The sequence below is a fragment of the Bos grunniens genome, chromosome 9, assembly GCF_055505025.1.
Source record: "Bos grunniens cultivar Pamir isolate PY7600 chromosome 9, Bosgru_T2T1.0, whole genome shotgun sequence".
In the NCBI taxonomy this organism is placed as follows: domain Eukaryota; kingdom Metazoa; phylum Chordata; class Mammalia; order Artiodactyla; family Bovidae; genus Bos; species Bos grunniens.
The window spans coordinates 34,162,474-34,174,840 of NC_141173.1; the positions used below are offsets into that span (position 1 = coordinate 34,162,474).

Consider the following 12,367-nt stretch of genomic DNA (forward strand, 5'->3'; position numbering starts at 1 on the left):
CCCTGAGGCCATTCTAACAGATTGCCTCATCTTCTTCCTCTTTCTTCAGGGCAGGAGCTATGCTGAATTCATCTTTCTAGTCCCTCTTTCCTAGTGCCTTAATCAAAACCTTAGTAACAAAAATAGATTAAGTAAGGGCATCCAAATTTCAGTGGTACTTCAGGACCATCGCTCTGGGTGTCAGAGGCCCTGCAGGTGTAAGAGTCTAGGCTAAATGGGGCTTCGGGGAAATATTTCAGTGTTAGTTTGTGACTCTTTATAGAGCACAGAGAGAAAATGTCATACGTTACTAATTTACCAGATCCTGTCTAAACAAAAGATTTTAGTTGTGCTTCTCTTCCTGGCCTCCCCTCTCCCATAAGCAGCACCTTATAGCAGGGTCACAGAGACTTGGTACCTACCTGCTATATCACTGGTGATGAGATCCAACTTTTGTGTCATCTCCTTTTCATTATTGTAGCTGATGGTAAACTCAGCTGACTGATGCCTGGCAAAGGGATACTTGATCTGCTTCCAACAGTCTGGAATAAAGATAACACGAAACAAATATCTCAGGATTATAACACGGTTACTCCACAATAGGTTCCTCCTAAAGTCAGAGGTCAGGCTGCCTTTTGCCAGCTAACTGTGGCACATGCACAACCACACTCTCCAGGTGTGTGGTAGAAACAGCATGCTGAGGTCACTACAACAGCAGCACACACCACCCAAACCACACTTTCCACCGTGCCTGTAAAATGCACTGTGTACCCATCAGCCCCCAGATTATCCCCAGTTTAGACCACCCGGGCATGAACTTTCCTAATCTGAGCTGACAGGGCACTTGTGACCTTGAAGAGTCCACACAGCTTGCAGTTCAGAGCCTTTGAAGGTGGCACCCTAAGGTGGCCTTGAGATTCTCAGGGGTCCTGCCTGCTGCCCTCTCTCTGGACCACAGCTGATTCACTGCAGGGCATCCCGTGTCCTAAGGAGTCTCTGAAACCTGCGAGACCCAATCCTTCCCCCGATTTCCCAGAATGAGAAACACAAGGCCTGAAGGTACTGGGGGTGCTGTCTTCTCCTTGATGACAGGCAGTGTGGTGACTCAAACTCCAGTTGCCAAAAAAAAATTTTTGACAAATGATGGGATACAAAGGTAAAAGTAAACTGGCTATGAAGATTCTGAATTAAGAGATAGGATACAATATATTCTTTCCTGTTAGATTTGCTAACTTAAAGCTATTAAATCTTATTTCTTTAACCATGTGTGTGGGTTTTCATGTCCTCAAAGACAGAATAAAACTGTAATAGTTTTTTCAACCAACCTGTTTTCTGAGTCTTAGATGATCCATAAGGATTTCCTTTCTTCTTCTTCCTATTAAAACAAAAAAATCCCACTGAAAATATTTCTAAATGATAGGTACTACTCATGAAATAATACTTGATACTTTCTCCCTCTCTCCAACTTGTTTTAAAAGTATAAATTAACATTTTATCTTGGAAGAAGTGATGCTGCTTTCTACACATGAACATATGAAGAGCAGTAAACTTTTGTAATTGTTGACATAATTAGAATAAAAATTTTAAATGTGAAGTCACATACTTTCTAAGGACTGCAAAGATTGCCACTCCAGCAGCCAGCACGAAGAAGAGCACCAGTAGAATAACAATAGTTGTGATGTTTAATCCTGAAAAGGGGGAAAGCCACCACATTACAACAGAAATGAAGAGCGACCAAATCCCGTGATCTAAAACTGAACACTGATTTGAAAAGTCCTCACTGGTTTAACATGTGGGGAAAAAGAATACACGCTAGACATGTACTGATACTGGAAACCAAAAAGAGAGGACTCAAAACCCCAGCTGAAGTTTAGGAAAATAAAATTGATCTTTTTTCCCTCCCGCAAAGGCACTTTCCAGTGTTTCTTGGGATTAACATTTACTCTGAGTTTGTTGCCTGGATCAAATTAGACTAAAAATCAAAATGGTTGGGGAGGTTTACAGCTGGCCTTATTCAGGTAGGTAGATGATGTAAGCACAGTGCAGAAACTCTCAGCGTGGCTCAGGTAAGCATTTCCCAGAGATGGGGGCAGGTAAGCATTTCCCCAAGACGGGGGCAGGTTTGGACCTGTAGGGTAACAGAAGCCCAGGGAAGCAGACCTTTGGAACTGTGGGCTGAAGGGAAATGCAGCCCAACATCAGACCATGTCTTCCCACAACTGTCTGTTCTAAGGAAGAAGGTCACTTAACAGCCACTGAAGACCCCCAGCTTGTAGAAACTATGAGAACTAAAGGAGAAATATTTCTTCTTAACCCTTCTTTTTTCTGTGTTCGCTGGGAAGAAAATAAAGGAATGATCAGGAGTGGAAATGTGTAGTTCATGAAACGGAGGACAGGGAACTTAGAAGGGAACAATATTTATGTAAATTACAGTGTTGTTATTTATAGGAGTGGGAATTTGGGAAAAATCTAACAGTTCAAACATCCAGTAACAGGGGAATGGTTAACTATGTTAACTAAATATGTTAATTAAATATGTCCATATGAAGAAACACTATAAAGATATTAATAACTGTGTTTTTCAACTATTTAATAGCATTGGAAAATGCTCAAAATACAATGTCAAATGAAAAATATATGCTACAGAACAAAATATGTGCTATGCTGCCATTTTGTTTTGAAGTTACAAAAATATTATTGGATACACAGTGGAATATAGTGACCATGGATGCTGATTTATGGATGATTTTTATTTTCTTATATATATATCTCTCTCAAATCTACCAAATTGTATAAAATGTGCAAATTATTTTACATTCTGAAAAAAATAAATGTATTTTTAATGTTTATTATTTTAAGTTGTCAGTGTGTCTCAGAGAACTTTCTCTAATGTACTTTTTAATGGTTATTAGAGTGTTCCATGGCATGAATATGCTATTGGTATTTTTTTCCTACAAAAGATTTACATAGTGTTTGAAGGGCACATACTTTTGTTTCCAGTCTGTTTCTACTTTCAGCATCGCAATGAAAAATGTGGATACATATTATCTTATGCATATGCAGATACCTCTGAACCATCTGCCTCCAGACACTTACATGACAGAGGTAAAAAGAATGTTGTTGAAGCTCCTGTATTATTGGCTGGAATACCAGTTATGTTCCTTAAGAAACCACAGAACGATCCCTGCCATACCTTTGGGCATTTCTTCAGAGGGGATGGGTTTTGAGATTGTCTTATCTTCTCCTTTCGTTGAACCAACGGTATTCACACTTGTTTTGTGCCACACCAGTGAGTCATTACCTGAGTGAGAAGAGATGTTGGAGAAACCACACTGGTAACAGCAGTTTGTGAAAGGAGGGGGCCAGAATTCAGTAACTCCATCACTCACCTTGCGTCCTGCTTGGTGCAACCTGGCAACCAAGGAGCTCCACTTTCAAGGCTATCCGCTGGTGCCATGTCTGCGGGATGACGCGCACGTATCTGGCCACAATGGGAGGGATGAAATTGTTCCGCACAGGGTCCCGAAAATTAGAGTTGCCCTGAAACACCTGTAAGAACAAGTAACTTTTACCTAAAGATTCTATTAGTTTCTAGGTCTTGATCAACCCACTCATACCTGGTGATACGAAATCATTGCATTTGTATAGACATGCCTGATAGTGAAGATACAAGGCTTTGCACCCAAAGGCTAAGTAATTGCCTGTGGTGCTTTGCATCTGTTTTCTGGAAACACACTAATGAAAATATCCAGAGGCCCGCTCTCCGGCTCAGTTCCTCCCTCCAGAGTGTCTCTTACCTTTTCTTCATTATTCACAATTCCTTTATAGGTCTTCCACTTGGAGTTGTTGTTCCTGAAGTTCATTACAAAACTCTTTACATAGAAGTCGAAATCTGACTGTGTGGATCCTGTGGTCCTAATTCCTTGTTAAGAAAATATTATTTATGGGTTAGTTTTAAAAATATGTTATACATAACTTGCTTTCTTATTTTCAGGTTTCTTTTCCTTTCCTCCCCTCCCCCATCTGAAATTTCAAATCATTTTTCAGGCCTGCTTTTCTTATCTGCATCTAGAAACGTGATGACAGGTGAGTTTTCACACTGACAACATGCCCTAAAAAGGTTTCCACAAAGAGATACCAGCTCTCTTATCCACACACTGTATACCCTCCACACGGGTTCTTCTCACAGAGACAAGGTGAAGATTTGTTACTTTTAAACAAAACATGATATTTTGAGATGGGGACACCCATGCAAATTCAGAACAATTTCAATGGCAAGTCATCTTGTTTCATGAAATTGCAGTTGTGTCCGTACCTGTTATTTTCTTTTTCTCTCCCAAATCTATTCTCAACCACTCTCTCTGTTTGTGATTCTTGCTCCTGTCCCCTGAAGCCCACGATGGGCCTTGGTCCTGAAGTCGGGCTTGGCCAGGAGACCAGCGGACCTGATCTCCAGTCTCATTGATCCACTCCCAAGAAGAAGAAGCTCTGATTTGCCTGTCAGGTTCCAAACTCAAGGATCCACTGCAGCCTAGGATAAAGGGCAGGAAAAGATTTCAGATATGGACACAAAATGAAAGCAAAAAAAAAAAAACCACCCCACTTCACCTAGAATGATTCAGTTGATTTACTTCCGTTCTGATACTGAATCAACTGTTTAATTACTAGTTGTTAATGATCCAGAGTTCCATTTGACTTGTTGGTCCTGCGGCGTCTTGAAATTGTTGGCTGTTTTTTTTTTTACAGAATTTATATCCCCTAAAAGTGATCTCTCTCTGTCCCCACTGTAGATTTTCCTCTCTATCCTCCTAAATTCACCCTAATTTCAATGAAGTGCAAGGTGTCTTAAAAGCTTAATGCTGAGGTTCTTTTCAGTTGATTAGAAGGGGGACTTCCTGCTCTGTACCCTTGAAGAGCAGGTACTGCAGGTGCTCAAAGATCAGTTCACCATACCCAACATCACCCCTAGGCGCTTAACTACAGCAATGCCCAAGACAATGCGGAGGTGGCAGATGCAAGGCCAGCCCTCTTCCTGGGCAGAGAGGACAAGTTTACAGTGTTCTCCCCAAGTATCTTATATGAGGGAGACTATTTCCCCAGGATAAGTTCCGTGATAGAGGGGCTAAAAAAAGCCTTTATACTATATATTCATTTTCAATAACTTGATCACAAATACAAGTTGTACTTACTCAAAAGCTTTTTCTGTTAAAAACTGACAAAGGAATTTATCTTAAATGTCATTTTAAATTTTCATTCTTTTTGGCAAAAGTTTGAGAGATTATAAAGAAAAATATTTTCTTCCTAGTGCTAGTAGGGTTTATTCTCTGATGTATTTTTCAGTCACAGCATATTGGTGCTACATAGCCTGAGGGGAAACAAAAATAATCCTTTAAACTATCTCATCTGAGGGGTATGGAAGAATAAACTACCCCTGAAGATTTTTAAATTATCAAATTCTTAAGGAAAGTACGATCCTTACCATTGGAGGTAAACAGAAATCGCTTGTCTGACAGGGAACCACTGAAATAATAAACACAAAGATGAGGAGGTGAGTTGCTTAACTGGATCTTAATGACTGGCACAGCGCTACAGCACGGGGCTCAGAGCCTTCCCACACCACACGTGGTCCTCAGAGCACCTGGCAAGGCCACTCTTTCTCCATCACTGGTATTTATTTCATAGACCAAGAAACTCAGGCCCTTTGAAGGTAAGCAACTTCCCTAAATTCATACAGGTGGCAAGTGGCCAGGACTCTTGAGGCACTGCTTGTGAATAAAAATTCTGTGCTGTTTCCATCACGCCACACTGTACTGGGAAGGAAATGTACACATATATGGTCTCTAGAACACCCTGAAATCCCAGGTAATGAGTTTGTGGTGACAGAGGCAGAAAGGACGCCTGCCCTAGACATGCCCTTTGCTTCAGCAGGCACCCGCACAGAGCCCCACTATCAACCGTCAAGGACCACTGAGACATGAAGACGCCTGCTCACTTTTAGAAGAATGAGCATGATATCTGCTGCCTTTGCTACAGACTTCACTCCTTCCCTGAGTGGCCCTTCTCAGCCTGAGGGACCTCCTCAGCCTGGTCTCTCCAGTCACACTCCGACCTCCTGCAGCAAAGACACCAGGCCATGAAGCAGTTCCTGCCTCTGGATAACAAGGTATAGCTGGAGAAAACTCAGAGCGCCTCACTGACAGGTCCTGCACCTGGCCCCCTCTGCTGCTGGACAGTCCTGCACAGCTGGCGTCAACCCTCGGGGCTCTGGGCCCCCCAGTTCTATGACTTGTATTACTCTCCTGGCGAACTTACCAAATCAGCCTTGCTCTGTAGTTGTCTCCTGCAGAGAAGAGGTTCCTAAGGCCTACCATCACATTTTTCTTTTTGTAAATCCCTCAACCCAATGCTGTGACAGTACAGAGAATGAATAGAAACTTGAAATTCTCAAGATTCATCTTATATGCATCATACTTTATGTATTAGATACTAGAGGTAAACAAAAAAGGTAGATATCACTGTCATGTTCAATTAGTCTACAATCTGAGTACTGCTTACAATTTTAAATGTTTTGACTCAATTACTATGGCAATAAAGGACAAAGAGTACTGAAATGTGAAATCCACAGAGAATCCAAAAATAGTCTGGACAAGAGTATTAGCACATTCACATCAAAGGTTTTGATTTTTGTTTTTTTTCTTAAGTAACAGGTTTTTCTTTCATATTCTTTGTCCACTCTCAGGAAGAGACTCTGTAAGCCTTGGTTTTCCACATTCAGGTTCTATTATGATCCATGCCGAGTATAATGCAGGGACAAACCATTTCATACATGAGAAAATGCAGGCCCACGTGGATCATCGGACCTCCTTCAGTTCATAGTTAGTGGCTGAGTGGGGGTGAGGACCCAGGTTTCCTAACCTTTAAAGAAAGGTTCACACTGTTGCAGTTCACATTTTTCCGATTCATATTTAAATTAGTTAAGATGTATTTAGAACCACTTCTTAATTTTTCCATTTCCTCTAACATTTCTCCACTATTACACTTGAAGTTTGGCCGGATAAGCCCAAATAATACTGCCTCTTCCCTGATCGCCTGGATGTGCTCTCACTGCCATGAATCATTAAAAGATTTATTCTGTGACTGAAAAAGAGAAGTTAAGGCAAGAAGGTTAGCTTTGGAGTTAACCCTGAGAAGATGATGATGCTAGGGAAGGCTGTGCTTCTCAGACCTCTCTGCCTGGCTTTCCTCTATTATCAGCTGGAATATGTTTTTCCATTTCACCCAATTAAACTAATTAAATACAACCACCTAGAGAATTCTGTAGGTAAATAAGCTGCTGCTTTTAAAAATAAAAACCCCCTAGGGAGGATGGGATTCTGAGGCATTTGCACACTAGGGTGAATGAATCAGATTCCAGGAATTGCCAGCCTTCCCAGAGGGCTGTAGAAGCCATCATGAATTGTCTGATGTAAACACAAAGCCCTCCCTGCAGATGGTCTGAGCCATCGTCCTCTGTGAGGTCAGTGGCTCTTCCTGATTCCATTCTGGTCTCCTCAGATCAGGGAAGTGACCTGACCCGGGATGAATCCCAGAAGAACCCTAGATATTTACTTTAGGGACCCCTTCTTCCTCAGTGGCAATGCTTCCTTCTGTGTGTCTTCCTGAACACCAGACAATCATGCGTGGGAACAGAAGTTCAGTGACCGCATGTACAGTGCTTCCCCAACAGCAAAACAGCACCAATCAAAACAGCGGCTCCCTGAAGGCCTGGGAATGGACATCAGTGGAAGGGATGGTGTGAGCACACAGTTCACTCTTTTCTGCTGGCACAAAAAGAAGAACCACAGAGCCAGAAGGGAGAAGGGACCTTGATATAGTTCTAGACTTTCTATCTAGGCACACCAAAGCAAAAATCATTCAGTTAGTTCAAATAACTATATGGACTGTGGAGCAAAACGTTGCTAATTCATTCATGATTTAGATTTCTGGACTCTTATTTTTGCCCTAAAGTTTAATATCAAATTATATAAAGTGACTTCTAATGTAGTAAGTCCAGTTGATGTAGGAGAAGTAATTGAGGACATTATGCCTACTTTTATTCAATAGCTTAAATAACTTTTCTTCAAAAGTAAAATCCAAGTAATACAAGTTTAACTTTTTCCTATCCTGTTTTTCTAAAAAAGAAGCATGCAAATGTATTCAAACATAGGCAAGAGATCCAAAAACAACAGGCTTAAGGCCAAAGGCCAGTTCTTTGCTCCTATTTGGAGAAGTAGCACCGCAACAGATCTAGGTCACAGCTGGATACCTTCCTGATAAATAGTACCGTAGTATCAATAGAGCGAACCATAAAACACATAAATAGATCTTCAAAAGTCAAAGTTGAGCAGACACTTAAAGCTTACTGTGCAGAAGCAACACACTATGCTATAAATACTATAAATCATGTCTGACTCTTTGCCACCCCATGGACTATAGCTCACCAGGCTCCTCAGTCCATGGGATTCTTCTGTTCTCCTGGCAAGAATATTGGAGTGGGTTGCTGTGCCCTCCTCCAGGTGATTTTCCTGACCCAGGGATTGAACCCACGTCTCTTATGTCTCCTGCATTAGCAGGCAGGTTCTTTTCCACTAGTGCCACCTGGGAAGCTGCCCATAAAAAAGGGCATAAATTTATAAATCAGGATATAAATTTTAATGTCCCAAAGAGTTTGAGGTAAATATGTAAGTGAAAAAAAAATGTATATACTTATGTGTGTGCATATATATGAGCATATATAATACATGTGTACATAAAATGTTATTTATGTTTATAGTACATATGTATGAGCACATACATGTGTATATACAGTCAGCCATATCTGCAGATTCTGCATCCCCAGATTCAACCAACCAGAGGAAAAATATTCAGGAAAAATATTCCAAAAAGCAAAATTTGAATTTGCCACATGCAGCTCTTCACACAACATTTACAGTAGTATTTATAACTATTTGCATAGCATTTACATTGTATTAGGTATTATAGGAGAAGGCAATGGCACCCCACTCCAGTACTCTTGCCTGGAAAATCCCATGGACGGTGGAGCCTGGTGGGCTGCAGTCCATGGGGTCGCTAAGAGTGGGACACGACTGAGCAACTTCACTTTCACTTTTCACTTTCATGCATTGGAGAAGGAGATGACAACCCACTCCAGTGTTCTCGCCTGGAGAATCCCAGGGACGGGGGAGCCTGGTGGGCTGCCGTCTATGGGGTCGCACAGAGTCGGACACGAATGAAGTGACTTAGCAGCAGCAGCAGAGATGATTTAAAGTCCATGGCAGGATGTGCATAGTTACATGTAAATGTTATGCCATTTTATATAAGGGACTTGAGCATCCCAGGGTATCCACAGGAGTCCTGGAACCAATCCCTGAGGACACTAACTGTATAGTGGCCCAAGGAGCACTGTTCCCTCACTAGGCGGCCACCCAATCCAAAGGGAGTGTCCCTCTGGACCAGTCTTAGCTGCCTGTTTATACGGATGAACATCTGGATCACAAGGCTAGCCTATTTTAGTTATAACAGTTCTAGTTTTCCTCTCTAGAAGCTGAGGAAACCTGAAAGCAAGAAAAGCTGAGGTTGAAGTGTTTAAAGCAACTGACATACTTTTTTAGTAAAAGGCTAAAAGATCAGAGGACAACACAAACAGAAGTTAACAATGTTAACAAAAGCCATCTTTTTTTTCACTTCTCAACTATTATTCATCCTTAGGAGATGGTCTCTAGGGATCCTCTAGAGATTTCTGTGGTTCTGCCTGGGTTTATTTCAGTCCTGTGTCTCCTTCAATGTCTTTGGTAATATTGGCGATAATCAGTAATTTACATAAACAGGAGAAACTAGAGGGGAATAAGCCTTTATTCCCTCCCACTGAAGCACCTAAGAGTAGAAAGTTCTGCTGCCCTGGGACTTTAGAAATGTGCCATTTTAACTAACTTGTCAGCATAAACAGTGAACTATTTTATTGCTACAAGATAAGTCACTTCAATTGTGTCAGACTCTTTACAACCCTATGGACCATAGCCCATCAGGCTTCTCTGTCCATGGGATTCTCCAAGCAAGAATCCTGGAATGGGTTGCCACGCCCTCCTCCAGGGCATCTTCCTGACCCAGGGACAGAACCTGCATCTCGTAAGTCAGCTGCATTGGCAGATGGGTTCTTTACCATTAGTGCCACCTGGGAAGCCCAAATGGGCAGTATAAATACTACTCCAAGCATTCAAACATATTTTTCCCAGTTGACAGGCCCTTGGTATCACATGCCGGCTGTCTTTAAAAAATTGTGAGTTGATTACATATGCCTGCAGGGTTACCTTGCATTCAGAACAAAAAGCTAAGTACTTACTCCCTTGAGAGAACACCATTGGCCAGGATTCCTTCATATCGACTTAGCCCTTTGCGCAGAAACACGCTGATCTGACCACCCACTTCATCTGCGATCACTCCTGCATGGATGGCGGCTTTGCACAATAAAGAGGTCTGAAACACAGCAACATCATCACTCATAAGTGACTCAACAGTGCGTTTCACATATGATGGGAGTTTTCCATTTTGTTGCAACTTGTGGTCAGGATGCCTACATGACCCATGATATGGCTAAAATTCATTTAAAGTAGAAAGGAATGGAAAAAAGTATTAGATAACCATCTCAGAATGACATCAGAGTCATATATTTATGCTGACTAACTTGGGAACCTTTCCACCAGGTAGGAAGGAAGGGAGGTGATTTACAGTACCCGTGGCTCTCTAGTGGATAATGCCTCCTGGTGGCCATGCCCATGTGTGGTCACCTCCCACACTGAATCTGAACTGGGCCATATCACTTGTTCTGTTCTGCTGCAGGTAACATGGCCCTGCCAACTGTCAGTAAGGCCTCCTGAGACTCCCACCCCAGGTGATCGATCACACAAATGCAGCTGCAGTTCTAGGCAAAAGGAGCTTAAGAACCAACCAACCCACACTGTTGACCCACAAACTGGTCAGCCAAGAAAATGACTATCATTTTAAAACATCATTTTAAGTTCTGGGGTGACTTATTCAGCAAGAATAGATAGCTGCTCAGCTTCTTACAAATCCTAAAAGATCATGCTGTTAAAGTGCTGCACTCAATATGCCAGCAAATTTGGAAAACTTAGCATTGGCCACAGGACTGGAAAAGGTCAGTTTTCATTCCAATCCTAAAAAAGGGCAATGCCAAAGAATGTTCAAACTACCACACAATTGCATTCATTTCACATGCTAGCTAAGTAATGCTCAAAATTCTCCCAGCCAGGCTTCAGCAGTACGTGAACTGAGAACTCCCAGATGTTCAGCTGGATTTAGAAAAGGCAGATGAACCAGAGATCAAATTGCCAACATCTGTTGGATGATCGAAAAAGCAAGAGAATTCCAGAATAAATATTTACTTCTGCTTCATTAACTACGCTAAAGCCTTTGACTGTGTGGATCACAACAAACTATGAAAATTCTTCAAGTATGGGAATATCTGACCACCTTACCTGCCTCCTGCGAAACCTGTATGCAGGTCAAGAAGCAACAGTTAGAACCAGACATGGAACAGCGGACTGGTTCCAAATTGGGAAAGGAGTATGTCAAAGCTGTATATTGTCACCTTGCTTATTTAACTTATATGCAGAGTACATCATGCAAAATGCTAGGCTGGATGAAGCACAAACTGGAATCAAGATTGCTGGGAGAAATATCAATAACCTCAGATATGCAGGTGACACCACCCTTATGGGAGAAAGTGAAGACGAACTAGAGTCTCTTGATGAAAGTGAAAGAAGAGAGTGAAAGGCTGGCTTAAAACTCAACATTCAAAAAACTAAGATCATGGCATCCAGTCCCATCACTTCATGACAAATAGATAGGGAAACAATGGAAACAGTGAAAGACTTTATTTTCTTGGGCTCCAAAATCACTGCAGTTGGTGACTGCAGCCGTGAAATTAAAAGACGCTTGCTCCTTGGAAGAAAAGCTATGACAAACCTGCTGCTGCTGCTAAGTCGCTTCAGTCGTGTCCGACTCTGTGTGACCCCATAGACGGCAGCCCACCAGGCTCCCCCGTCCCTGGGATTCTCCAGGCAAGAACACTGGAGTGGGTTGCCATTTCCTCCTCCAATGCATGAAAGTAAAAAGTGAGCGTGAAGTCGCTCAGTCGTGTCCGACTCTTAGCAACCCCATGGACTGCAGCCTACCAGGCTCCTCTGTGCATGGGATTTTCCAGGCAAGAGTACTGGAGTGGGGTGCCATTGACAAACCTGGAGCATGTTAAAAATCAGAGACATTACTTTGTCGATAAAGGTCCATCTAGTCAAAGCTATGGTTTTTCCAATAGTCATGTATGGATGTGAGA

The 12,367-nt window shown here is 42.0% G+C and overlaps 1 protein-coding gene across 3 annotated transcripts in view; it reads right to left on the reverse strand.

Annotated features, from left to right (window-relative positions):
* The window catches only part of DCBLD1 (discoidin, CUB and LCCL domain containing 1), a 75,796-nt gene that overhangs the window by 3,862 nt on the left and 59,567 nt on the right, over positions 1 to 12,367 (reverse strand). For 2 of the 3 annotated variants that reach the window (XM_086317147.1, XM_086317146.1), the window contains exons 6-14: positions 10,358 to 10,491; positions 5,459 to 5,499; positions 4,295 to 4,510; positions 3,777 to 3,901; positions 3,369 to 3,528; positions 3,173 to 3,280; positions 1,583 to 1,667; positions 1,305 to 1,354; positions 402 to 521 (exon numbers count right to left, since the gene is read on the reverse strand). In XM_086317147.1, the coding sequence (XP_086173273.1) occupies positions 402 to 521; positions 1,305 to 1,354; positions 1,583 to 1,667; positions 3,173 to 3,280; positions 3,369 to 3,528; positions 3,777 to 3,901; positions 4,295 to 4,510; positions 5,459 to 5,499; positions 10,358 to 10,491 (1,039 nt within the window). The remainder of the gene's footprint in view (positions 1 to 401; positions 522 to 1,304; positions 1,355 to 1,582; positions 1,668 to 3,172; positions 3,281 to 3,368; positions 3,529 to 3,776; positions 3,902 to 4,294; positions 4,511 to 5,458; positions 5,500 to 10,357; positions 10,492 to 12,367) is intronic. The other variant, XM_086317149.1, reaches the window with a different exon arrangement.